This window comes from Entelurus aequoreus, linkage group LG17 (genome assembly GCF_033978785.1).
Source record: "Entelurus aequoreus isolate RoL-2023_Sb linkage group LG17, RoL_Eaeq_v1.1, whole genome shotgun sequence".
NCBI lineage: Eukaryota > Metazoa > Chordata > Actinopteri > Syngnathiformes > Syngnathidae > Entelurus > Entelurus aequoreus.
Genome location: NC_084747.1, coordinates 21,359,743 through 21,387,111, shown reverse-complemented (window position 1 = coordinate 21,387,111; position 27,369 = coordinate 21,359,743). Strand labels below are relative to the sequence as shown.

The 27,369-nt window shown below is 44.3% G+C and overlaps 3 protein-coding genes across 4 annotated transcripts in view; 2 read left to right on the top strand and 1 right to left on the bottom strand.

Moving 5' to 3' along the window:
- The window catches only part of LOC133632654 (disabled homolog 2-interacting protein-like), an 82,554-nt gene extending 72,748 nt beyond the window's left edge, over window positions 1–9,806 (top strand). Inside the window, exons 28-35 of the mRNA XM_062025210.1 lie at window positions 649–740; window positions 814–1,269; window positions 1,333–1,616; window positions 1,699–1,812; window positions 1,876–1,998; window positions 2,176–2,255; window positions 2,420–2,507; window positions 9,099–9,806. Of these exons, the coding sequence (XP_061881194.1) occupies window positions 649–740; window positions 814–1,269; window positions 1,333–1,616; window positions 1,699–1,812; window positions 1,876–1,998; window positions 2,176–2,255; window positions 2,420–2,507; window positions 9,099–9,269 (1,408 nt within the window). The 3' untranslated portion in view covers window positions 9,270–9,806. The remainder of the gene's footprint in view (window positions 1–648; window positions 741–813; window positions 1,270–1,332; window positions 1,617–1,698; window positions 1,813–1,875; window positions 1,999–2,175; window positions 2,256–2,419; window positions 2,508–9,098) is intronic.
- Window positions 9,807–15,104: 5,298 nt separating this feature from the next.
- LOC133632653 (gelsolin-like) lies at window positions 15,105–27,156 on the bottom strand. 2 transcript variants are annotated; one of them, XM_062025208.1, is made up of 19 exons: window positions 27,066–27,156; window positions 23,589–23,786; window positions 23,369–23,523; window positions 23,154–23,312; window positions 23,039–23,098; window positions 22,881–22,970; window positions 22,718–22,807; window positions 19,636–19,768; window positions 19,487–19,575; window positions 19,303–19,431; window positions 19,157–19,243; window positions 18,969–19,102; window positions 18,366–18,456; window positions 18,119–18,289; window positions 16,658–16,832; window positions 16,470–16,591; window positions 16,324–16,401; window positions 15,411–15,471; window positions 15,105–15,324 (listed from the first exon to the last, which is right to left on the bottom strand). In XM_062025208.1, the coding sequence occupies exons 2-19, from the start codon at window positions 23,776–23,778 to the stop codon at window positions 15,155–15,157; spliced, it is 2,184 nt and encodes a 727-aa protein (XP_061881192.1). In that variant the 5' UTR covers window positions 23,779–23,786; window positions 27,066–27,156; the 3' UTR covers window positions 15,105–15,154. The 2 variants fall into 2 exon arrangements, with proteins under 2 accessions (XP_061881192.1, XP_061881193.1); XM_062025209.1 differs by lacking the exon at window positions 27,066–27,156 and adding an exon at window positions 26,962–27,058.
- LOC133632652 (dynamin-1-like) overlaps window positions 26,910–27,369 on the top strand; it is a 24,941-nt gene continuing 24,481 nt past the window's right edge. The window contains exon 1 of the mRNA XM_062025207.1: window positions 26,910–27,369. This exon is cut by the window's right edge and continues 249 nt beyond it. The gene's annotated coding sequence lies outside the window, so the exon portion shown is untranslated.

Sequence of the window (27,369 nt, the reverse complement as noted above, 5' to 3'; positions counted from 1 at the left end):
AATATACAGTATATCTACTTTAGTATATATTAATATACAGTAAATCTACAGTAGTATATATTTATAAACAGTAAATATATAGGAATACATAAATATACAGTATACCCACTGTACTATGTATTAATATACAGTAAATCTACAGTAATATACGTGTATATATATGAATAAACCGTAAATCTACAGTAGTGTATATGCAGTATATATACTGTACTATATATTAATATACAGTATATCTACTTTAGTATATATTAATATACCGTAAATCTACAGTAGGATATATTAATAGACAGTAAATCTATATAAATATACAGTATACCCACTGTACTATATATTAATATACAGTATATCTACTTTTGTATATATTAGTATACAGTAAATCTACAGTAGGATATATTTATAGACAGTAAATCTATAGAAATATAAATATACAGTATACTTACTGTACTATATATTGATATACTGTAAATCTACATAAATTATTAATAAACAGTAAATCTACCGAGATATATATTAAAATATATCTACAGTATATTTTCTGTAACATATTAATATTTGCGCGTGTGTGTGTGTGTGTGTGTGTGTGTGTGTGTGTGTGTGTGTGTGTGTGTGTGTGTGTGTGTGTGTGTGTGTGTGTGTGTGTGTGTGCAGGCTGGTGGACTTCACCAGGCTTCCTTCGCCGACTCCGGAGAACAAAGATTTATTCTTCGTCACCAAAGGCTCCAGTCTGCAGCCGGCGTCAGGTGACCTTTGAACTTGACTCTGGTCTGTCACCTCTGGTCCGCGACCTCTGACCCCTGCGTCTACTTCCTGTAGGCCTGCGCGGCTCTCCGGCGCCCAGCTCCTCCTACTCGGAGCCCAACGACGAGGCGGCGTTTGAGCACGCCAACGGGGGCAGGAGGGAGGGGCCAGAGATGACGACGGAGAGTCGCAGCCTGTCTCTGATCGACCTGCAGGACTCCTCCCCCGGCGACGCCCACGACGAGAGCCAATGGCAGCGCAGGGCGGGGCTCCTGCCTCTGTCCTTCCAGAACCCCGTCTACCACATGTCGTCGCGGCCGCCGCATCCGCCCGAGGCCACACCCGCCGACGGCCCGGCAACTTCGCAGGGCAACGCCGACGAGCGACACGCGGCGCCCGCCAAGCCGGCCTTCCTCACCCAGATGTCGGTGGGCGTGGCCGGCGGCGAGCAAGGGGATCGGATGTCGGCCATGTCCAGCAGCAGCAGCGGGGAAGAATATTCCAGAAGAGCGCTCTCCGAAACACTTCCAGGTATTTTGACTCCAAATGTCCACGTTGATGACATCTAGGTGAGTGTTTGCCCCTCCCCTTCAGGTAGCTCCGCCCCTCCCCGTCAAAACTCTTCCGGTCCTCAGCGACGCATCGACCAACCTCCTCCCCCCTCCTCCGCTCCCCCGGGCCCACCTCGGGGACGCACGCCTCCCAGCATGCTCGGCGGCGGCGGCGGCGGCGGAGGCTCCGCCTACCCTCCTCGCCCCGCCTCCGGCAGCATGATGTCATCGAGTCCCGATTGGCCGAGCAGCGGACACTCGCGACTGCGTCAGGCCTCCTCCTCGTCCAAAGGCGACAGTCCTGAGAAACAGCGGCCCGCCACCAAGGTGAGCCAATCTGTTGCCGTGGCAACCTGCACCCGACCCATTGTTGCTATGGTGACAACACCGCGTGTGTGCGTGCGCGCAGGCACCATCTCCATGTGCCTTGGATCGCACCGCCGCCTGGTTACTCAACATGAACTCCGCCTCTTCCTACGCCGAGACGGAAGATGAGCGTCACGACGACGCCCTCGTTGAAAGGGTAACCCCGCCCCCTCACCTGTTGAAATGGAAGCACACCTGAAGTGTGTGCGTGTGTGTGTAGTACCAGCAGGACATCGCACTGCTGCAGGAGAAACTGCGCGTGGCGGCGCTGCGTCAGGAGGAGTGCGAGTCCCGCCTCCTTGTCCAGGACCAGCAGAACCAGCGTCTGCTGCAGGAATACCAGGTGAGACCGAGTGATTGCTACACTTATTGATCCCCACAGGTGTGATCGGTTCTTGTGTGTGTGTGTGTGTGTGTGTGTGTGTGTGTGTGTGTGTGTGTGTGTGTGTGTGTGTGTGTGTGTGTGTGTGTGTGTGTGTGTGTGTGTGTGTGTGTGTGTGTGTGTGTGTGTGTGTGTCAGGCCCGGCTGGAGGACACAGAGAGTCGACTGAGGAGGATGCAGGATGATAAAGATCTCCAGATGAACAGTATCATCAGCAGGTTTGTAGAGTGTGTGTGTGTGTGTGTGTGTGTGTGTGTGTGTGTGTGTGTGTGTGTGTGTGTGTGTGTGTGTGTGTGTGTGTGTGTGTGTGTGTGTGTGTGTGTGTGTGTGTGTGTGTGTGTGCGTGTGAGAGGTAAATGTCTTTGACCTCTGACCTGAGCAGGTTGATGGCGGTGGAAGAGGAGCTGAAGAAAGATCACTCTGACATGCAGGCGGTGGTGGACTCCAAACAGAAGATCATCGAGGCCCAGGTGTGATCTCTCACTAGGGATGATACTCGAAACGGGTTTCCCCGGTTGTTTGATAAGAAATGAACCGAGTCCTCTGAATCGAATCCCTTTTTGAGAACCGGTTACCCGTTATCGAGACCGCTATAGTAAAGAAAAAGAGTTGGTTCTTTATTCGAATCCCGTCCCGACCGGAAATGCTCCGCGGGACATCACAAGAAATGGCGTCACGTAGCTCAGTCATTAGGCGCAGATAGCGAAAGCAGGAAAAAAATGGACGGGAAAAAGCGCTCCAAAGTGTAATAAAGTTCAAAACAAAAAGGTATAATCCATCGAATAACTTTACTGAGAGATTTGAGCAGACTACAAACACATGACCAACACTTTTACCACCAACCGGAAACATAGCAACCAGGCTAACAACGCACCTCCTTTACGGCAGCTGTCGCAACCTTCTTAAAACAACCGCAGCACATACATATATATACAACATATCTCCCTTTTTTAACTTTTGTTTTTCTTTCCTTGTAAACGTTACAAAATCACACTGTAGATGTGTTGTCTGTCTAATTATAAATAATGCAGACGAGGCGTGTTGGCTGAGTTCTTGACGTTTACTTTCACGGGTGACGACATGCAACAACACTTTTCGGGGCTACCGCGCATGCTCGTCACTCCCGTTGCATGCTGGGTAGTGTAGTTGTTATATTCCCTAGCTAGCTCATAACATCACATCTTTCCCCCTATAAAGAAATAATGTTAACTCAATAAAGTGTATTTCTTTTTTTAGCTTTAACTTTTCATTTTTTAGCATTGTAACCACATTTGCAAACAACTTTTCTCTTCATAGAATTGTCTTTCAATAAAGAAATAAAGTGCAAAAATGTCAAAGCATCATAACAAACAGTTATGTTCCAATAGCAGCAGAAGTGCACTTTTTGGGGAGCTGTATTATTTCCAGTTTTGTGCCCAAGGGACTGATTTTATTTAACACTATATTATTATTTATACACCTATAGTGATCACAGAGACAGCTTGTTTTTGTGTTACTGTATATATTTGTTTCTCTGAAAAATCCCACTTAATATACTTTGGGTAACAACAGTTAATATTTATTTATTTTATTTTATTTTTTTAGGTGGGTAACAGTCAATATTTATTTATTTATTAGATTAAATTGTTTTCTTATAAAATAAAAGTGAGCTTTTGTTAAACCAAATATTGTTTGTTTTGTTCCATATACAACAACCTATCTGGACTCCATAAGAGAATCGATAAGGAATCGGTTCGATAAGAGGATTCGATAATAGGCTCGAACTCGATAGTTTCTTATCAAACATCATCCCTATCTCTCACACTAACTTGCTACATGGCACTTATGCCCGCCCTCTTGTAAGGCACACACGGTGGTGGTCAAAAGTCTACGTACACTTGTAAAGAACATCATGTCTTGAGTTTCCAATCATTTCTACAACTCTTATTTTTTTGGTGATGTAGTGATTGGAGCACATACTTGTTGCTCACAAAAAACATTCATGAAGTTTGCTTCTTTTATGAATTTATTATGGCTCTACTGAAAATGTGAGGGTCAAAAGTATACATACAGCAATGTATGTATACATGAGTTCACTTTAGCTCATGAGGAGAACGCGTGGAGCTGCACGCTCAGTCACAGTCTCGCCCTACGCTCTAAGGTACAGCTCTATTTATTCAGGATTTCCCCAGTCAACATCACCGAGGCCGCCTCTAAAAAGGAGTGGTCACACATATGCAAAGCAGCTCCAGTACGCACAATACGTGACGGAATGTGCTGGAGGCCTTGTCTCTGCTTCGTCTGCGTGTTGTCATCTTGTCTTCGTTGAGGTACTTGAAGTCCTTGGCTGTTAGCAGGCATAATAAATTCATAAAAGAAGCAAACTTCATGAATGTTTTTTGTCACCAACAAGTATGTGCTCCAATCACTACATCACAACAAAATAAGAGTTGTAGAAATGATTGACAGCCATGACATGATGTTCTTTACACGTGTATGTATACTTTTGACCACCATGTGAATAGTTTGCAGAGGCAACTCTTTTTCAGGAGGATCTTTTTGACGACTGGACTGATGGATAACTTGCTGTCAAGTCAACATGACCGGCAGATGCTTTCATTTTTAATTTGACAACCAACGTCTTGTCGCATGATTGGATCATATTGAAGTGTAGAACTTAGAGATCTGCAAAAAGTACTTATTTACGTCAAATTTGTCAACAAAATCTGTTTGGCAAGAAAAGGCTTTTTGTTTCTAGCTTTTGGAGGACAACATTAAATGTGGCGGACCACATATACCGTAATTTCCGGACTATAAGCCGCACCTGACTATAAGCCGCACCAGCTAAATTTAGGGGAAAATACAGATTGCTCCATATATAAGCCGCACCCGACTATAAGCCGCAGGGTTTTGATGTGTAATTAGCGTAGTATATAGGGGTTCCTGCTACCACGGAGGGGATTGTCGGGACAGAGATGACTGTTTGGGAACGCAAAGCGTCCCATTTATGAACAATAAATCTTTCAATCATTCAATCAAACTTTCACATCTTTGACATGGCGAACAGCATTCGTGCAGAGTACAAATAATGCAACGGTGCAAAGTAATACAAAGTGCTCGCCTGTACGTCTTTAATCATTGTGTCATCGTCTTCCTCCTGCGTACTAAAACCACCGAAATCCTCTTCGTCGGTGTCGGAGAAGAACAGGCCGTAAATAAGCCGCACCCTTGTATAAGCCGCAGGGACCAGAACGAGGGGGAAAAGTAGCGGCTTATAGTCCGGAAATTACGGTAATTAAAATAAAATGGCAGGCCCAATACAATGTAGCAGAGCAGGTGTGGCCCGCGGGTCTTGAGGTAGACAGGTGTGATTTGAGGTAGACAGGTGTGATTTGAGGTAGACAGGTGTGATTTGAGGTAGACAGGTGTGATTTGAGGTAGACAGGTGTGAGGTAGACAGGTGTGATTTGAGTTAGACAGGTGTGATTTGAGGTAGACAGGTGTGATTTGAGGTAGACAGGTGTGAGGTAGACAGGTGTGATTTGAGGTAGACAGGTGTGATTTGAGGTAGACAGGTGTGAGGTAGACAGGTGTGATTTGAGGTAGACAGGTGTGAGGTAGACAGGTGTGATTGAAGGTAGAAAGGTGTGAGGTAGACAGGTGTGATTTGAGGTAGACAGGTGTGATTTGAGGTAGACAGGTGTGAGGTAGACAGGTGTGATTTGAGGTAGACGGGTGTGAGGTAGACAGGTGTGATTTGAGGTAGACAGGTGTGAGGTAGACAGGTGTGATTTGAGGTAGACAGGTGTGAGGTAGACAGGTGTGATTTAAGGTAGAAAGGTGTGAGGTAGACAGGTGTGATTTGAGGTAGACAGGTGTGAGGTAGACAGGTGTGATTTGAGGTAGACAGGTGTGAGGTAGACAGGTGTGATTTAAGGTAGAAAGGTGTGAGGCAGACAGGTGTGAGGTAGACAGGTGTGAGGTAGACAGGTGTGATTTGAGGTAGACAGGTGTGATTTGAGGTAGACAGGTGTGAGGTAGACAGGTGTGAGGTAGACAGGTGTGATTTGAGGTAGACAGGTGGGATTTAAGGTAGAAAGGTGTGAGGTAGACAGGTGTGATTTGAGGTAGACAGGTGTGATTTAAGGTAGACAGGTGTGAGGTAGACAGGTGTGATTTAAGGTAGACAGGTGTGATTTGAGGTAGACAGGTGTGATTTGAGGTAGACAGGTGTGAGGTAGACAGGTGTGATTTGAGGTAGACAGGTGTGAGGTAGACAGGTGTGAGGTAGACAGGTGTGATTTGAGGTAGACAGGTGTGAGGTAGACAGGTGTGATTTGAGGTAGACAGGTGTGAGGTAGACAGGTGTGAGGTAGACAGGTGTGATTTAAGGTAGAAAGGTGTGAGGTAGACAGGTGTGATTTGAGTTAGACAGGTGTGAGGTAGACAGGTGTGATTGAAGGTAGAAAGGTGTGAGGTAGACAGGTGTGATTTGAGGTAGACAGGTGTGAGGTAGACAGGTGTGATTTGAGGTAGACGGGTGTGAGGTAGACAGGTGTGATTTGAGGTAGACAGGTGTGAGGTAGACAGGTGTGATTTGAGGTAGACGGGTGTGAGGTAGACAGGTGTGAGGTAGACAGGTGTGATTTAAGGTAGAAAGGTGTGAGGTAGACAGGTGTGATTTGAGGTAGACAGGTGTGAGGTAGACAGGTGTGATTTGAGGTAGACAGGTGTGAGGTAGACAGGTGTGATTTAAGGTAGAAAGGTGTGAGGTAGACAGGTGTGAGGTAGACAGGTGTGATTTGAGGTAGACAGGTGTGATTTGAGGTAGACAGGTGTGAGGTAGACAGGTGTGATTTGAGGTAGACAGGTGTGAGGTAGACAGGTGTGATTTGAGGTAGACAGGTGTGAGGTAGACAGGTGTGATTTGAGGTAGACGGGTGTGAGGTAGACAGGTGTGATTTGAGGTAGACAGGTGTGAGGTAGACAGGTGTGATTTGAGGTAGACGGGTGTGAGGTAGACAGGTGTGATTTGAGGTAGACAGGTGTGAGGTAGACAGGTGTGATTTGAGGTAGACAGGTGTGAGGTAGACAGGTGTGATTTAAGGTAGAAAGGTGTGAGGTAGACAGGTGTGATTTGAGTTGGACAGGTGTGAGGTAGACAGGTGTGATTGAAGGTAGAAAGGTGTGAGGTAGACAGGTGTGATTTGAGGTAGACAGGTGTGAGGTAGACAGGTGTGATTTGAGGTAGACGGGTGTGAGGTAGACAGGTGTGATTTGAGGTAGACAGGTGTGAGGTAGACAGGTGTGATTTGAGGTAGACGGGTGTGAGGTAGACAGGTGTGATTTGAGGTAGACAGGTGTGAGGTAGACAGGTGTGATTTGAGGTAGACAGGTGTGAGGTAGACAGGTGTGATTTAAGGTAGAAAGGTGTGAGGTAGACAGGTGTGATTTGAGGTAGACAGGTGTGATTTGAGGTAGACAGGTGTGAGGTAGACAGGTGTGATTTAAGGTAGAAAGGTGTGAGGTAGACAGGTGTGATTTGAGGTAGACAGGTGTGATTTGAGGTAGACAGGTGTGAGGTAGACAGGTGTGAGGTAGACAGGTGTGATTTGAGGTAGACAGGTGTGAGGTAGACAGGTGTGATTTGAGGTAGACAGGTGTGAGGTAGACAGGTGTGATTTGAGGTAGACGGGTGTGAGGTAGACAGGTGTGAGGTAGACAGGTGTGATTTGAGGTAGACGGGTGTGAGGTAGACAGGTGTGAGGTAGACAGGTGTGATTTGAGGTAGACAGGTGTGAGGTAGACAGGTGTGATTTAAGGTAGAAAGGTGTGAGGTAGACAGGTGTGATTTGAGGTAGACAGGTGTGAGGTAGACAGGTGTGATTTGAGGTAGACAGGTGTGAGGTAGACAGGTGTGATTTAAGGTAGAAAGGTGTGAGGTAGACAGGTGTGAGGTAGACAGGTGTGATTTGAGGTAGACAGGTGTGATTTGAGGTAGACAGGTGTGAGGTAGACAGGTGTGATTTGAGGTAGACAGGTGTGAGGTAGACAGGTGTGATTTGAGGTAGACAGGTGTGATTTGAGGTAGACAGGTGTGATTTAAGGTAGAAAGGTGTGAGGTAGACAGGTGTGATTTGAGGTAGACAGGTGTGATTTAAGGTAGACAGGTGTGAGGTAGACAGGTGTGATTTGAGGTAGACAGGTGTGAGGTAGACAGGTGTGATTTAAGGTAGAAAGGTGTGAGGTAGACAGGTGTGATTTGAGTTAGACAGGTGTGAGGTAGACAGGTGTGATTTGAGGTAGACAGGTGTGATTTGAGGTAGACAGATTTGAGGTAGACAGGTGTGATTTGAGGTAGACAGATTTGAGGTAGACAGGTGTGATTTAAGGTAGACAGGTGTGAGGTAGACAGGTGTGATTTAAGGTAGACAGGTGTGATTTGAGGTAGACAGATTTGAGGTAGACAGGTGTGATTTGAGGTAGACAGGTGTGAGGTAGACAAGTGTGATTTGAGGTAGACAGGTGTGATTTGAGGTAGACAGGTGTGATTTGAGGTAGACAGGTGTGAAGTAGACAGGTGTGAAGTAGGCAGGTGTGAGGTAGACAGGTGTGAGGTAGACAGGTGTGATATGAGGTAGACAGGTGTGATGTAGACAGGTGTGAGGTAGACAGGTGTGATGTAGACAGGTGTGAGGTAGACAGGTGTGAGGTAGACAAGTGTGATTTGAGGTAGACAGGTGTGATGTAGACAGGTGTGAAGTAGGCAGGTGTGAGGTAGACAGGTGTGAGGTAGACAGGTGTGATGTAGACAGGTGTGAGGTAGACAGGTGTGAGGTAGACAGGTGTGAAGTAGACAGGTGTGAGGTAGACAGGTGTGAGGTAGACAGGTGTGAGGTAGACAGGTGTGAGGTAGACAGGTGTGAGGTAGACAGGTGTGAGGTAGACAGGTGTGAAGTAGACAGGTGTGAGGTAGACAGGTGTGAGGTAGACAGGTGTGAGGTAGACAGGTGTGAGGTAGACAGGTGTGAGGTAGACAGGTGTGATCATCACTTTGAAGAACTCTGCTGATGTTCTTGCAGGAGAAGAGGATAGCGAGTCTGGACGCTACCAACGGTCGCCTGATGGCGGCGCTCACTCAGATGAAGGAGCGTTACGGCGTGACCTCGCAGAGGAACGGTCTGTCGCCTAGCAACACGTCGTCCTTGCAGATCACGGAGAACGGCGAGTTCCGGAATTCGGGTAATTGTTGAGGCGCCGACGACAGGAAGTGCTCGCTCTCTTTGTGCCCTTTGCGTTGTCAAGGACATGTGACCTTTGAACTTTGGTCCTCACCTCGCCGTTTCCCTCTCTGAACGAGACCTCGGAAGCCTGACACCACTTCCTGTTTCCATGCACGGCTTCCTGCTTTGTGGTCGGAGACGCCAGCGTTTGTGTTGACGTGCAGCAGGAAGCATGCAAAGCTTCAAAATAAAAGACACTTTGCGCCATCATTGTAAAGTTCCCACAATCTTAAATTATTCTTTAGAAAATTCTTGTCTTCTCATTTATTTGGTTGTGAAACCACTTTACTACTTTCTTCTTGTAGCTAAAGCTACACACAGGTTACCATGACAACCAATCAGAAGATTCCAAGTGTGAAATATCCCTAACAACACATACTGATTTTGTAAGTTGACTCCTTAAGATACCAACCCTGTTTATTTCATGCAGGGAAACAAAGTATTTCACTCAAATGATTGAATTTATAACTTTAAGAAAGTAGTCAGTCCCCCACAACCCACACATGAGTCCTGTCCCTTTAAGAAAGTAGTCAGTCCCCCACAACCCACACATGAGTCCTGTCCCTTTAAGAAAGTAGTCAGTCCCCCACAACCAACACATGAGTCCTGTCCCTTTAAGAAAGTAGTCAGTCCCCCACAACCAACACATGAGTCCTGTCCCTTTAAGAAAGTAGTCAGTCCCCCACAACCCACACACGAGTCCTGTCCCTTTAAGAAAGTAGTCAGTCCCCCACAACCAACACATGAGTCCTGTCCCTTTAAGAAAGTAGTCAGTCCCCCACAACCAACACATGAGTCCTGTCCCTTTAAGAAAGTAGTCAGTCCCCCACAACCCACACATGAGTCCTGTCCCTTTAAGAAAGTAGTCAGTCCCCCACAACCCACACATGAGTCCTGTCCCTTTAAGAAAGTAGTCAGTCCCCCACAACCCACACATGAGTCCTGTCCCTTTAAGAAAGTAGTCAGTCCCCCACAACCCACACATGAGTCCTGTCCCTTTAAGAAAGTAGTCAGTCCCCCACAACCAACACATGAGTCCTGTCCCTTTAAGAAAGTAGTCAGTCCCCCACAACCCACACATGAGTCCTGTCCCTTTAAGAAAGTAGTCAGTCCCCCACAACCAACACATGAGTCCTGTCCCTTTAAGAAAGTAGTCAGTCCCCCACAACCCACACATGAGTCCTGTCCCTTTAAGAAAGTAGTCAGTCCCCCACAACCCACACATGAGTCCTGTCCCTTTAAGAAAGTAGTCAGTCCCCCACAACCCACACATGAGTCCTGTCCCTTTAAGAAAGTAGTCAGTCCCCCACAACCCACACATGAGTCCTGTCCCTTTAAGAAAGTAGTCAGTCCCCCACAACCCACACATGAGTCCTGTCCCTTTAAGAAAGTAGTCAGTCCCCCACAACCCACACATGAGTCCTGTCCCTTTAAGAAAGTAGTCAGTCCCCCACAACCAACACATGAGTCCTGTCCCTTTAAGAAAGTAGTCAGTCCCCCACAACCAACACATGAGTCCTGTCCCTTTAAGAAAGTAGTCAGTCCCCCACAACCCACACATGAGTCCTGTCCCTTTAAGAAAGTAGTCAGTCCCCCACAACCCACACATGAGTCCTGTCCCTTTAAGAAAGTAGTCAGTCCCCCACAACCCACACATGAGTCCTGTCCCTTTAAGAAAGTAGTCAGTCCCCCACAACCCACACATGAGTCCTGTCCCTTTAAGAAAGTAGTCAGTCCCCCACAACCCACACATGAGTCCTGTCCCTTTAAGAAAGTAGTCAGTCCCCCACAACCAACACATGAGTCCTGTCCCTTTAAGAAAGTAGTCAGTCCCCCACAACCCACACATGAGTCCTGTCCCTTTAAGAAAGTAGTCAGTCCCCCACAACCCACACATGAGTCCTGTCCCTTTAAGAAAGTAGTCAGTCCCCCACAACCCACACATGAGTCCTGTCCCTTTAAGAAAGTAGTCAGTCCCCCACATGAGTCCTGTCCCTTTAAGAAAGTAGTCCTAATCTCAATTCATGTGTATAAATTACACTAAACGCTCCATTCAAACATCCACACCAACATAGAAAGACCCAAAAGCTGCAAAGCATCATTGTAGACCTACACAAGACTGCAACCAACATGCTGTCATATGATTATTGTAGACCTACACAAGACTAACAAATTGATTATTGTAGATATACACAAAACTAATGGGCTGTCAAAGTATCATTGTAGACCTACACAAGACTGCAACCAACATGCTGTCATAGGATTATTGTAGACCTACACAAGACTAACAAATTGATTATTGTAGATGTACACAAAACTAATGGGCTGTCAAAGGATCATTGTAGACTTACACAAGACTGCAACCAACATGCTGTCATAGGATTATTGTAGACCTACACAAGACTAACAAATTGATTATTGTAGATTTACACAAAACTAACGGGCTGTCAAAATATCATTGTAGACTTACACAAGACTGCAACCAACATTCTGTCATAGGATTATTGTAGACCTACACAAGACTAACAAATTGATTATTGTAGATTTACACAAAACTAATGGGCTGTCAAAGGATCATTGTAGACCTACACAAGACTGCAACCAACATGCTGTCATAGGATTATTGTAGACCTACACAAGACTAACAAATTGATTATTGTAGATTTACACAAAACTAGCAGGCTGTCAAAATATCATTGTAGACTTACACAAGACTGCAACCAACATGCTGTCATAGGATTATTGTAGACCTACACAAGACTAACAAATTGATTATTGTAGATTTACACAAAACTAGCAGGCTGTCAAAATATCATTGTAGACTTACACAAGACTGCAACCAACATGCTGTCATAGGATTATTGTAGACCTACACAAGACTAACAAATTGATTATTGTAGATTTACACAAAACTAATGGCCTGTCAAAGGATCATTGTAGACCTACACAAGACTGCAACCAACACGTCATAGTCTTGTGTAGGTCTACAATAATCCTATGACATGTTGGTTGCAGTCTTGTGTAAGTCTACAATGATCCTAACAAATTATTGTAGATTTACACAAAACTAATGGGCTGTCAAAGGATTATTGTAGACCTACACAAGACTACCAGGCTGGTAAAGGATTATTATAGACCTACACAAGACTAACGGGCTGTCGAATGATTATTGTAGACCTACACAAGACTACCAGGCTGGTAAAGGATTATTATAGACCTACACAAGACTAACGGGCTGTCGAAGGATTATTGTGGACCTACAGAAGACTAACAGGCTGTCAACGGATTATTGTAGACCTACACAAGACTAACAAATTGATTATTGTAGATTTACACAAAACTAACGGGCTGTCAAAATATCATTGTAGACTTACACAAGACTGCAACCAACATTCTGTCATAGGATTATTGTAGACCTACACAAGACTAACAAATTGATTATTGTAGATTTACACAAAACTAGCAGGCTGTCAAAATATCATTGTAGACTTACACAAGACTGCAACCAACATGCTGTCATAGGATTATTGTAGACCTACACAAGACTAACAAATTGATTATTGTAGATTTACACAAAACTAATGGGCTGTCAAATGATCATTGTAGACCTACACAAGACTGCAACCAACATGTCATAGTCTTGTGTAGGTCTACAATAATCCTATGACATGTTGGTTGCAGTCTTGTGTAGGTCTACAATGATCCTAACAAATTATTGTAGATTTACACAAAACTAATGGGCTGTCAAAGGATCATTATAGACCTACACAAGACTAACGGGCTGTCGAATGATTATTGTAGACCTACACAAGACTACCAGGCTGGTAAAGGATTATTATAGACCTACACAAGACTAACGGGCTGTCGAAGGATTATTGTGGACCTACAGAAGACTAACAGGCTGTCAACGGATTATTGTAGACCTACACAAGACTAACAAATTGATTATTGTAGATTTACACAAAACTAACGGGCTGTCAAAATATCATTGTAGACTTACACAAGACTGCAACCAACATGCTGTCATAGGATTATTGTAGACCTACACAAGACTAACAAATTGATTATTGTAGGTTTACCTAACGGGCTGTCAAAATATCATTGTAGATTTACACAAGACTGCAACCAACATGCTGTCATAGGATTATAGTAGACCTACACAAGACTAACAAATTGATTATTGTAGATTTACACAAAACTAATGGGCTGTCAAAGGATCATTGTAGACCTACACAAGACTGCAACCAACATGTCATAGTCTTGTGTAGGTCTACAATAATCCTATGACATGTTGGTTGCAGTCTTGTGGAGGTCTACAATGATCCTAACAAATTATTGTAGATTTACACAAAACTAATGGGCTGTCAAAGGATTATTGTAGACCTACACAAGACTACCAGGCTGGTAAAGAATTATTGTAGACCTACACAAGACTAACAGGCTGTCGAAGGATTATTGTAGACCTACACAAGACTACCAGGCTGGTAGAGGATTATTATAGACCTACACAAGCCTAACGGGCTGTCGAAGGATTATTGTGGACCTACAGAAGACTAACAGGCTGTCAACGGATTATTGTAGACCTACACAAGACTAACAAATTGATTGTAGATTTACACAAAACTAACGGGCTGTCAAAGGATCATTGTAGACTTACACAAGACTGCAACCAACATGCCGTCATAGGATTATTGTAGACCTACACAAGACTAACAAATTGATTATTGTAGATTTACACAAAACTAACGGGCTGTCAAAATATCATTGTAGACTTACACAAGACTGCAACCAACATGCTGTCATGGGATTATTGTAGACTTACACAAGACTAACAAATTGATTATTGTAGATTTACACAAAACTAACGGGCTGTCAAAATATCATTGTAGACCTACACAAGACTGCAACCAACATGTCATAGTCTTGTGTAGGTCTACAATAATCCTATGACATGTTGGTTGCAGTCTTGTGTAAGTCTACAATGATCCAAACAAATTATTGTAGATTTACACAAAACTAATGGGCTGTCAAAGGATTATTGTAGACCTACACAAGACTACCAGGCTGGTAAAGGATTATTATAGACCTACACAAGACTAACGGGCTGTCAACGGATTATTGTAGACCTACACAAGACTAACAAATTGATTATTGTGGATTTACACAAAACTAATGTGCTGTCAAAGGATTATTGTAGACCTACACAAGACTACCAGGCTGGTAAGGGATTATTATAGACCTACACAAGACTAACAAGCCGTTTAAGGATTATTGTAGACCTACACAAGACTAACAGGCTGCCACAGGATTATTGTAGACCTACACAAGACTAACAGGCTGCCACAGGATTATTGTAGACCTACACAAGACTGAAACAAGTTTGTCAACCCCTGAATTAGTCACCCAAAGATGGTCACATAACAAAATAGACTTGTTTGAAAATGTTGAATACAAATGATAAATATCACTACTGTCAAAAATGAATACTGAAAGTCCACCACTGCAAGAAAGTACTTGTAGTTTAAAAAGGAACTACAAAATTAAAAGTATGACTGCAAGATTAATACCAGTATTTTACTACAAAATCTGACTCTTGTTTTAACTATTTTCCCTCAATTTTTTTTGTGTAAAATATTTGATGATAAATACAAAAAGTTGTGTTCACATTCCAGTAAGAAGTTAACTTACAAAATCAGAAGGGGATACAAATATTTTCTACATTTGTCAAGTTCCACGTTGTGTACTTTATCCATAGAAATATACTAAATAAAGGAGGATTCCATTCAGACAAATTAACTCATTCAGTTTGCAAACAGGATGTATTTATTTTAGTTAGTGATGTCATGGTCACATGATCACGCCTGCAGCGCCTCCATGACTCGCTCCAAGGGGTCTGTGGTCCAGTACTCATGGTCCCAGCCCAGGAACCAGCCGCTGAAGGTGGGCGGTTCCAATCCCTGTTTCACCGTCACAATGGGAGTGCCAGGGTCTCTCTGGGCCGGGTCGCTCTCCATGTACCTTGAAGCTGGGTGACACTGGACCTTAACTTCCTGTTCCACTCACAGGACTACTTCCTGTTCCACTCACAGAACTACTTCCTGTTCCACTCACCTGTCGCTACGGCCTCTCTTTTCTCTTGATTGCGTGAATCCTTTCCAATCCAAACGAAAACCTGCAAGACGACAACAAACGTGTTGGTCGGGTTTTATGTCAGTTCCCGATGTTGTCCAAACATGGTGGACATAAATCGGTAGGTATTTACTTAAATGGTTTGTGGCAAATTACTTTATAAACAAAAATTTGCGCATAAATGCTGAAAAACCAAACTGAAATGCTAACAGTTAGCAGGATAACATTAGCAAAAAATATATATATATTTTGGTGTACCTGCAAAATCGGTCAAAAAAGTTAGCATGCTAACATGAACGTGTCGAACGTTGTTGACCAAAACAGCTAGCATGCTAATGAGAGCAAGTTAACATTAACACGCGTCAAGTAACATATGGACTGAGGTGTATGCCTGCAAAAAAAGCTAAAAATAAATAAAAAATGAGAACATGCTAACGTTAGCATGCTAACCGTTAACACATGCAAGTGCCAAATTATCTGACGGAGATGTTGGTTGTAAAATTTGCCCAAAAGAAAATGCTATTTTTCCAACGTTATATGCTTCAACTACCAACATATATAACGAGGTTAGCATGCTAATGTTAGCGTGCTAACAATTGACTAAAATTAGCAAGGAGCATTTAGACTGGTTTGAATCAGTCATGAAAAGCAGAAGTTTAAAAAATATAAAAACTGACCATTCATTTCAATTGGGGGGGGGGGGGGATTTTTCCTGAAAATGTGACATTCCTGGAAATGTTTGAATTTTTGTAAAGAAAAAGTAGCACGTGTCACGAATAGTTTGAATCTAAAAAAAAAAAATGTAGGAGAAGGCGGACAAAAAGTAGGACTTCTTAGCATACTAATTCACGACATGGCGCATGTGGAAGCATCTGGAACTGCTTCTGTGACTTACCTGGTCCCAGGTGTCCAAGACCATGACATCATCAGGAGCCAGGTCCTCCTGAGTCAGCTCACCTGGAACTTCCTCCATCTACACCACAACAAGACACAGTAGAAGTAAAAACTGCGGATTTGATTCTTTGGAGAAAATAAACTGACCGAGAAGTTTCCAGTCCTGTTGGAGCAGGCAAACAGGCGAGGCGGATGAGCATCCGTCTGGTTTTTCCGACGGGGAGCCCGACAATAATCACCCGGCCCACCCATTGCAGTCCAGAAATCCTCTGAAAGAACAGTTTTTTTTCCTAAATTTGTTTTGGGACAAGAATCTCAAAATCCCCGAACTTCACCTTCCTCCCCGCCTTCCTCCAACGTGATAGGAGTCCTCTGCAGGAGTTCAGAAAGAAGTTCTGCGCCACGGACTTCGGCCGAGCTGCTGTTGACCCCTCTCCATATCCAACATGTGGGAGATGCCTCCAGAAGGAAGGCGTGGTTCGAGTTCAGACTGGAGGCGGACGGATGGACCTGAGAAGGTTTGGATTACATTTGTCATTCAACTGATCAGAACTGGACTGTTCAGTCGGTCTTAGAAGAGGTTTTGCAGCCTTTATCCCTCCCTGCTCACAGATGGGTCGGATCTAGTCTGAGCACTCTGTTACCCTCTACAGGAGGAGACTTCCCAGACAAGAATAGTTTGTCTCCAACTAGAAGATAGACAAGCATTGGAATGAATCGACTCACCTGGAACCAAACATCCTAATCTGCACCGACCTTCGGATAAGGCCCTGTTGGAAAAACTCTAGCAGTTGTCTGCAGGGAGAATGGACTCCAGTTGACTTTGGTCTGGACTAAATATAGTTTCACAGCTACTATTCGATTTGGTGGCTGCAGGATTAGGTCATTTTTTTGCAGATGCTTCATCTGGCCGTGATCTTCAACTCTCTTTGGACCCGTTCGCAACAGAGTGAAGTGACTGGGATGAGAATTATCCCCCCTAAGACAGAGTCCATGGTTTTAGAACGGAAAAGGGTGGACTGCCATCTTCGGGTTGCGGATGAGACCCTGCCGCAAGTGGATGAGTTCTAGTACCCAGGGGTCTTGTTCACGAGTGAGGGAAGAGTGGATTGTGAGATCGACAGGCGGGTTCGTGCTGCAGACCTTGCTACAGCTCTTAATTTACGTTCCTACCCTCACCTATGGTCACAAGCTTTGGGTCGTGACCAAAAAGGACAAGATCACAGGTACAAGCCGCCGAAACGAGCTTCCTCCGTTGGGTAGTAGTGCTCTCCCTTATAGAAAAGGTGAGAAGCTCAGTCATTCGGGAGGGGCTTTGTGTAAAGTCGCTGCTACTCCACATCGAGAGGAGTCAGATGAGGTGGTTCTGGCATCTGGTTAGGATGCCCCCCCCGCCTGCAGACACCTCCCTGGGGAGGTGTTCAGGACACAGGAAAGACTGTCTCCCAGCTGGCCTGGGAATGCCTTGGGGAGGAGCTACAAAAAGTAGCAGGGGAGAAGGAAGTCTGGGTTTCTCAGCCGAGGCGACCTCGACCATGAATAAATCGGAAGAGGATGGATGACTATCACGGTGGTCGCCATTATCCCGATGACACTCTGCGGAACACGGCACCAAGACTGTAATGCCAGACAAAGCCACGTCTCAGGCTTACAGACACATTAGCCTGCTCGCATGCCATCCCTTCACCCGTTTTTTGGATTAGTTTCTTGGATAGGTTGACTGGAAGCAAATCTTGTAAGATGCAAGTTGGAGACAACAGTCGGTGTGAAGTTGATCAGCCTTAGAAATGACTCACCTCTACAGCTCTGGTGTCACCGGCAACGTTGGCTCGGACTTGGAACAGGCGAGTGTCCGCCACCTGCGTTTGGCCCTCGAGTCGGGATGTCCCGCCCTTGTAGACCACCATTGGTTGGCCGTGAAACAGGCTTATGAAGTGTGCGGGCTCTTTTCCCTGGACAACACGCACCTGTTGGCAGAAGATGACCACAGCCAGTTTGGGAGTGCAAACCTAGGTCTCGTTTTCCAGGCGGTCCCGTATGTACCTGCACAGCACCTCCCCCCAGTTCGTCATCCATCTCAACAGCCAAAATGGCAGCGGCGGTACGCTCATCTTGACTAGACTCCGCCCCTTGCCTGAAACACATGCCATCTTAGTGTAACGAAGGCTTGCCAGCGTATGTTAGTAAACCTCACTCCTGGACAACTTCAAGAGCAATGTTGGCTATAGCCCCGGGCTTTTAGCTTTGTAGTCCACACGCTCGCCTCATGCCACTGATCTGGGTTCTTGACCCGGGCAGAACAGTAGGAAAAACAAGGCAGCCGGAAGAGTACACAACTGCTACAATAGGGGGTTGACTCAGATGACTGAGGTTTAGGGGGTTGACTCGGATGACTGAGGTTTAGGGGGTTGACTCGGATGACTGAGGTTTAGGGGGTTAGCCAGGTGGCTGGGCTACGAATAAGTTGGTAAACTGCACTCTGACAACTTCAAGAGCAATACTGACTATCGAGTTGAAAGCCCAGGTTTTTAGCTCATGCCGACAACCTGGATTAGTGACCCGGGAAGAACCGTAAGAAAAACCACACAGCCGGAAGAGTGAGTACACAAGCGCTACATTAGGTGGAGGACATCCACGTTGTCTCACCAGATGTAGATGATGTGGCCTCCTCGCTGGTTGTGCTGGTACTGATACAAGATGAGGTAAATGTCTCCTCCGTAAAACTGACCAATGGCTGAGCAGTCCACCGCCACTTTGTCACACCCCTCAATGCGCCACACCTGCCACGACAAAGAAGGCTAGACCGGCGTCCACCTAAACATCCTTGACCTCACCTGTTTGCCTCCGTCGCCTGCGTCCAACATTCCGTACCGTGCCGCCATGGCCTCTGACCCGTAGAAAGAAGTCACGTCAAACTGGACCTGTCCAATCGGAAACCAGACGTCGGTTTTCAGGAATAAAAACAAAAACCTTTGATCACCTTTTCAAGCGGTGCAATCTGATTGGACACGCAAGACATTCCATTGCTGGCGGTGTTGTCGGGATCGCTCCAGTCCTGGAAGAACTGCTTAAAGAGCGGCGTCTCCCCGTACTCAGGAAGAACCTGGACCTGGTGATGGGGGAGGACCTCAGTCAAGGTGACAGACTCGTGTGTATGCCTTTACCTTGGTGTGGGTTGGGTAGTTCATCTTCTTGATAAACTCTTCTGAAGTTCTAAGAACGGCAAGACGCTCCTGGGTGTTGGCTCCCTTGCCTGCAAGCACACTTTAGTAAACACCGGGACACACCGTGTCAAACCGAGGACGCTAAGAACCTTTCCACACGTAGATGTCCCCGTTGGTTCCGTTATCCAGGAGGAAACAGTCGCTGGACCGCAAGGCGTTCTGGGAGAACGGGCTGACTTCAGCAACCATCGTGACGTCCAAGTCGCCGTCTGCGTTGGACACCTGAGGAGCGCCAACGACACGGGTGAGTATTGTGCGTCAAAATAAAAGCCTTTTTAGCAAGGAGGTCACTTTTGATAGATATTGACTGAACGCGATATCAGCACTCCATACTGTTACACACGTGCAGCAGTCGCATGAATTCCAGGAGGGAGCACGTCTCGCCAGAACACCGGCTTGAACCTGGGAGAAGGCTACAATGAAGGAGTAGTCTACCAACATGGCGGCAATAAACTGAGTTTCTTCCAAGTCTCTGGAAGAAAATGGATGGCTAAACATGCTGCTGCTAAGGACGACAGGAAGCTAACCGCTAAAGCTTCAGTGTGGTTGATCCAGATGTCGATACCTAGTATGGTCCATCCATCTTCTTCCGCTTAGCCGTGGTCGGGTCGTGGGGGAAGCAGCCTTAGCAGGGAAGCTCAGACTTCCCTCTCCCCAGCCACTTGGTCCAGTTCTTCCCGGGGGATCCCGAGGCGTTCCCAGGCCAGCCGGGAGACATAGTCTTCCCAACGTGTCCTGGGTCTTCCCCGTGGCCTCCTACCGGTCGGACGTGCCCTAAACACCTCCCTAGGGAGGCGTTCGGGTGGCATCCTGACCAGATGCCCGAACCACCTCATCTGGCTCCTCTCCATGTGGAGGAGCAGCGGCTTTACTTTGAGCTCCTCCCGGATGACCGAGTTCCTCACCCTATCTCTAAGGGAGAGACCCGCCACCCGGCGGAGGAAACTCATTTGTACCCGTGATCTTGTCCTTTCAGTCATAACCCAAAGCTCATGACCATAGGTGAGGATGGGAACGTAGATCGACCGGTAAATTGAGAGCTTTGCCTTCCGGCTCAGCTCCTTCACCACAACGGATCGATACAGCGTCCGCATTACTGAAGACGCCGCACCGATCCGCCTGTCGATCTCACCATCCACTCTTCCCTCACTCGTGAACAAGACTCCGAGGTGGACCCACTGGAGAGAATGGCGGTGTCTGCGGTGGCCTCACTGGGAAAGGGGAGAGCTGTGCTTCCCCTGTCGCACAGCTGACCTTGGCCACCCCCACTCAAGGGACGTATCCCAGATGCCACAAGAAAGGCTGTGGGAACGGGGAGGGACCTGGGGGGGGGGGGGGGGGGGGGTCGCGGGTCCTGCCGATTCTGGCCGCCCCCCTGGAACAGATGACAGGGACGGTGGGAGGGAGCCGAGGAACCGGTCCGTGCTGCAATCACGCCACAGAACTTGTCCATCAAGGGGACCGACCGCTAAATTGAGAGCTTTGCCTTCCGGCTCAGCGCCTTCTTTTACTACAACGGATCGATACAGCGTCCGCATTACTGAAGACGCCGCACCGATCCGCCTGTCGATATCACCATCCACTCTTCCCTCACTCGTGAACAAGACTCCCAGGTACTTTAACTCCTCCACTTGGGGCAGGGTCTCCTCCCCAACCCGGAGATGGCACGCCACCCTTTTCCGGGTGAGAACCATGGACTCTGAGGTGCTGATTATCAGTATATACATTCTACTAAAGTCATCAGATCAATATTTTTCTTATTAGGACATTTTATTTTGGTAGGTTGTCACGTTTCCAAAGTGAGGGAGTGAGTCTCCCGGTAAAGGAAGTGACACTTTATTTTGTTAAACCGCAAGGAGCATTCAACACATTTGATTTACAGCAATACTAGCAAACGTACATTTAGTAAGAGTATCTTTGTAAAAATGCTAACTTCGGTTACTTGCCATAAAACATTTATAAAGTATTGGAAGTAGAAAACGATTAAAATCAAACATACTTTTATAATATGTAGTGTAGAATGTTTGATAAGTGAGTCAAACAGAATGATGTGTGGAAAACACTAACCTATTTATTATTAACACCTGCAGTGGACTTATGCTGCCTTTAAGTTGAAGTGGGGTGGTAGTCAGGTGACACCTAGTGGCCACAAAAATTTAAGCTAAAAGTTAAGCCTATGATGCAGCAAATTGTCACGTTTGTTACTGAATATTTTCCACTACGCGCCTGCCTTGGAGACTAAGTAATATGCAACTATAATTATCTGATACCGTAGATGCTACTTTTTTCCTACACTTTGAACCCAGCGGTTTATTAAACGGTGCAGCTAATTTATGGAGTTTTCTTCGCTGACAGCCATAATGCAAATAGTTCAACACAAGCCCATACACTAAAAAAGCTGATTTAGCTTGTGCTACGGCGCCATCTTTTGGACAGGTGTCCTTCCTTTGAGTAGAAGCGCCGTCCATAGCGTTTCTACTCGCATGGATTCTTCGTTCATCACTCCAAGCTCACGTTTGTGAGTTTTACAATACAACTAAAACAATTCTTACCCATTGAAGCGTCCCATGTGTGATGTCTGTAGGAGTGTTTCCATACACGCTATAGTAATGTAATCAAGCTAGCCTCAATAGCATTAATATATAGGCTAACAGGTTCTTACAATAGCATTATTTTGTTGTGGTTTCACTTTCACAAATTCCTCAGTGAATTCACCAAAACGTCACCGTGGAGTTATCGAGTCTGTTTAGCCGATTGGAGAGCTAGCTTGCGCAGCTAGTGGGTCCATGACCATCGCTTCTGTTTTGTCTGACCCACCGTTTTACTGCCTTGTTACAGGCACCGTTTTGGAAACGATTAAGGTATGTAAATAAACATTTACAAAATATTCTGTGTAAATAACTCATTTCACAAAGTAAATAACTGACTTATAATCCGGTGCGACTAATATATGGAAAATATTTTCCCCCTGAAATGTAGTGGGTGTGGCTTATATAAGACGGGAAAATACAATACTTGACAAAAATGCTGTTTTAGACGCTCAATATTGTTCAATTAGTTATTACGCATGTCTAGCCGGTGTGCTATTGTTTGCCAAGCTGTTGCGTAGCTGCTAGCGATCACTATAAAAAAAATCGGGCCGCCCCTGCTTTTACCAAATGACTGTTTTACCTTGAAGAGTTTTGCCCGTTTCCTGTTGCGGGCGTCCATCTTGGCGTCGTCAAGGTGTGCCCGCGGCAGCTCCGGCTTCTTTCCGAGCACCTGGACGGACGCAGAGGTGAAAGGTCAGCTGGGGGTCAGCCAGGTGGGCGGAGAAAAGGAGGAGAAGTGTGACCTCCAGCATCTTCTCATCTTCCTCCCCTTCCTCGCAGATCAGCAGCTGGCCCCGCCCACAATGCTCGTTGTCGCGGATATCCTTGGAGAGCTGCCAAGTGGCACACGTCAACGCCAGCGGACGCCGTTTGACCCCCCCGTGACCTGGCGGCTACTCACCATGGTGGCCTTCAGCCTCTCAAAGGGGTTGCTACGGGAACCGGACCACTGGACCACATCCTGCAGGTCAGGACACGTTTAGAAGTCGCTCCTTCCTTCCTGTCCACGGTCTCACCTGCCCCAGGTCCAGGATGAAGGTGTCCCCTCGGTTGAAGCTCTCCCAGCCGACCGGGACTTCAGTTGCCCGGACCACGCGCCGACCTTTGACCTGCAGCAGCCTCGGCGCGTCCGCGGCCATCTCCACGTGCCGAAAGCCAGAAGCCACGCCCCCCGCCTGAGGAGACGCCAGCAGTCATCCTCCAACACGGCGGCAAAGTTGATCCTGCTTACCAAGTACTTGAGTCCCGTTTTGAAGTAGCCGGCGAAAGTGGCGGACTCGTGGCTCTGGACTTCACGGTACTGGACCGCCGACCCCCCCAGGAAGTCGTCCAGCTGGACCGTCAAGATGGCGGCCGCCGCCGCCTCGTCCTGGGAGCACTCGGCACCTGCGGACGAGCCAAACGGCGCTGAAAGGCGCTGGCGAGGGCGTGTGGCGTCAGGGCGGCAGTACCTTGCCAGTAGTGCAGGTGGCGCCGCAGGTGGCGCTCACGTGGCAGGGTGCGGAGGACCAGGTAGGCGTCGCCGCAGTAGAAGCTCCCGTAAAGACTCTCAGGAACAGGAACCAGCTCCAAGGTCTCCACCCGCCACACATAGAGCCCCGCCTCCTCAGCCGCGTGCTCAAACTCGGCCTGGGTCGCCATGATGTCACCTGTGAGGGGGCGGGGCTAGTGGAGTCAAAATATCTTCCAAAAAAAACAAAAAAAGCTAAATTCGCCCCAAACTTTTTGTACTTTAATATTTTACTGTATATTATAATTAAGTTTGGATATTTCCGAATCGGACCTAGGGGGCGGGGCATCAACAGAGGGGCGGGGCAGCTCAGCCAAGGGATGCGACTTTTAAACTCACGGCTCCATTTCCAATTGTTGGGATTTAGATTGGATCCTCCCAATGTAATATTTGCTCGAAAAACCTTTTCAAAAGTGGTTCCTGATGTTCATGCGTGTAAAGAGGCTCCTTTTAAACTACATTCTTCAAAACTAGGAATCGGTTTTGAAATGGGACTAAAAGTGATGTTCAATCAATGTTTACTTATATAGTCCTAAATCACAGGTGTCTCAAAGGGCTGCACAAGCCTCTTATTTTCTGTCACACCCCAAACTATTTTTTTTCAAGCCCTCCTCCCTAAATGCTATTTTTATCTGTAGGTGTCAAAAATACTTTTAACAGCAAATATGCTATTTCCTCACACCCGCCTTTTTTTGGACACTGAATTATTTTATAACAAATTACGCTGATAATTTAATTGAAACTGTAAACATTCAGTGAAAAGCAAGTCAGTGGAAAAAAAATTGGGAAAATCTGTATAGAAAAATTCAGGGTAAAAAAATTCAGTATGAAAAAATCTGTATAGAAATTCAGTGTAAAAAAAAGCTGTAATTCAGTGTAGTGTGAACAATCAGTGTGAAAATAATCTGTATAGAAAAATTGTCAAAAAAATTCTCAAAAGTCTAAAAATGTCAGTGTAAAAAAAAATCTGTAAAAATTCAGTGTAAAAAAATGTCAGTGTAAAAATAATTCAGTGTGAAAAAATCAAGTGTCAAAAATCTGTAAACATTTCAGTGTCAAAAAAAGCTGCAAAATTTAAGTGTCAAAAATTCACTGTCAAAAATCTGTATAGAAATTCAGTGTAAAAAAAAAGCTGTAATAATTTAGTGTGAAGAATTCAGTGTGGAAAATATGTATGGAAAAATTCAGTGTGAAAAAAATGGTCAAGTCTGTAAAAAATTCAGTGTAGAGAAATTTAACTGTAAAAAAAAAAAAAATCTGTAAAAAAGTCAGTGTAAAATATTCAGCATAAACAATCTGTATAGAAAAATTCTGTGAAATTCTGAAAAAATTCTGAAACATCTGAAAATTCAGTATGAAAAGATCCAATGTAAAAAAAACGAACTAAAAATTATGTGAAAAATGCAGTATAAAAAAATAGTGTAAAAAAATTATCGGTCCAAAATCTATAGAAATTCAGTACAAAAAAAAGAAAAAGCTGTAATAATTCAGTGTGAAAAATCTAAAGAAATTCAGTGTAGAAAAATTCAGTGAAAAAATTTGAAAAATCTGTTTTGAAAAATTCAGTGTGAAAAATAGTTTCAAAAATCTGTAAAAATTCAGTGTCAAAAAATGTCAGTGTAAAAATAATTCAGTGTGAAAAAATTAAGTGTCAAAAATCTGTAAACATTTCAGTGTCAAAAAAAAGCTGTAAAATTTAAGTGTCAAAAATTCACTGTCAAAAATCTGTAGAGAAATTCAGTGTAAAAAAAAAGCTGTAATAATTTAGAGTGAAGAATACGTATAGAAAAATTCAGTGTGAAAAAAATTGTCAAGTCTAAAAAATTCAGTGTAGAGAAATTTAACTTTAAAAAAAATCTGTAAAAAAGTCAGTGTAAAATATTCAGTGTAAACAATCTGTATAGAAAAATTCTGTGAAAAAAAATCTGAAAATTCAGTATGAAAAGATCCAATGTAAAAAAAAAATCTGTAAAAATTCTGTGCAAAAAATTATGTGAAAAATGCAGTATAAAAAAATAGTGTAAAAAAATTATCGGTCCAAAATCTATAGAAATTCAGTATATATATTAAAAAAAAGCTGTAATAATTCAGTGTGAAAAATCTAAAGAAATTCAGTGTAGAAAAATTCAGTGAAAAAATTTGAAAAATCTGTTTCGAAAAATTCAGTGTGAAAAAAAGTTTCAAAAATCTGTAAAAATTCAGTGTCAAAAAATGTCAGTGTAAAAATAATTCAGTGTGAAAAAATTAAGTGTCAAAAATCTGTAAACATTTCAGTGTAAAAAAAAGCTGTAAAATTTAAGTGTCAAAAATTCACTGTCAAAAATCTGTATAGAAATTCAGTGTAAAAAAAAAAGCTGTAATAATTTAGTGTGAATACGTATAGAAAAATTCAGTGTAGAGAAATTTAACTGTAAAAAAAATCTGTAAAAAAGTCAGTGTAAAATATTCAGTGTAAACAATCTGTATAGAAAAATTCTGTAAAAAATAATCTGAAAATTCAGTATGAAAAGATCCAATGTAAAAAAAAAAAAATCTGTAAAAATTCTGTGCAAAAAATTATGTGAAATATGCAGTATAAAAAAATAGTGCAAAAAATCTGAAAATGTCAGTGTAAAAAAAAAAAAAAAGCTGTAATAATTCAGTGTGAAAAATCTAAAGAAATTCAGTGTAGAAAAATTCAGTGAAAAAATGTGAAAAATCTGTTTTAAAAAATTCGGTGAGAAAAAAATAAATTCAAAAATCTGTAAAAATTCCACTGTAAAAAAAAATCTAAAAGTTCAGCGTAAAACATTCAGTGTAAAAAATCTGTATGAAATTTTGTGTGAAAAAACGATTAGTGAAAAAATTCATTAAAAGGAATATTTGTTGCTTCAAAAGTCACTTCCTGTAAAGACTGAAGCCCAGTAATGTTGCTTACGAGACACCATCCATTGCTTCAGTCTTAACATATTTTTACACTGCATTTATAAACTGTTTTTTTCAGTGAAGTAAATAGTCAGCATAATTTGATGTAAAAAAAAAAATTCAGTTGAGAAAATTCAAACAAATTCAGTAAGCTTTCATAACAAGACAGCAATTCTAACACTATTTGAACACAGATTTTCTTAAACGCACAAATTTTGCTCACTGCAATTTTAAGCAACATTTCACGTCAAAACACACCCAGTCGACTCAATTAAAAAGGTGAAACATTCAATGACGCAAATAAAGTGTCGGAAAAAGGTCAACAATTCTGCAAACATCTCACCAAGAAGACATTTGATGTCAAAATAAATTCAAATTGAAAATAAATTCTGGGACTGCAAACATCTCACCAAGAAGACGGGAGGACGCCAGCAGGAAACACGCGCACTCATCAAACAAACACGTGGGAAATACTTGGAATCCCAAGACCGGAAGTAGAACAAAAGGAACTCACCTTCAGTAAGACGTTGAAGCTGCGCACACCTGTACAGGTGAGTCACATTTATACTCACCTGATGATTATGATACACACCTGCTCCTAACGAACCAAGTCCAGTCCTTCACAATAAAAGTATTTCCTGTCCACGTTCTAATTGATGATTGGCGGGTTTAACGGGGGACTGTTTTACGCCTACATGATATGACGTCACCAGGGAACACAAGAGACCAGTGCGCATTGAGCGGAGAGGTATTTTATTTTGAAAGGGACCCGCCGGATGCGAGCGCCTGCGCACAGGTCTCGACGAGGATGCGCTGAA

Coding starts and splice junctions, on each gene's coding strand:
- LOC133632653 (XM_062025208.1), bottom strand. CDS start 23,778: ATGGCGACCCAGGCCGAGTTTGAGCACGCGGCTGAGGAGGCGGGGCTC. Junction 23,524..23,588: donor CCACCTGCACTACTGGCAAG/GTACTGCCGCCC, acceptor GCTCGTCCGCAG/GTGCCGAGTGCTCCCAGGAC. Junction 16,402..16,469: donor ACAGGACTGGAAACTTCTCG/GTCAGTTTATTT, acceptor GTTGTGGTGTAG/ATGGAGGAAGTTCCAGGTGA.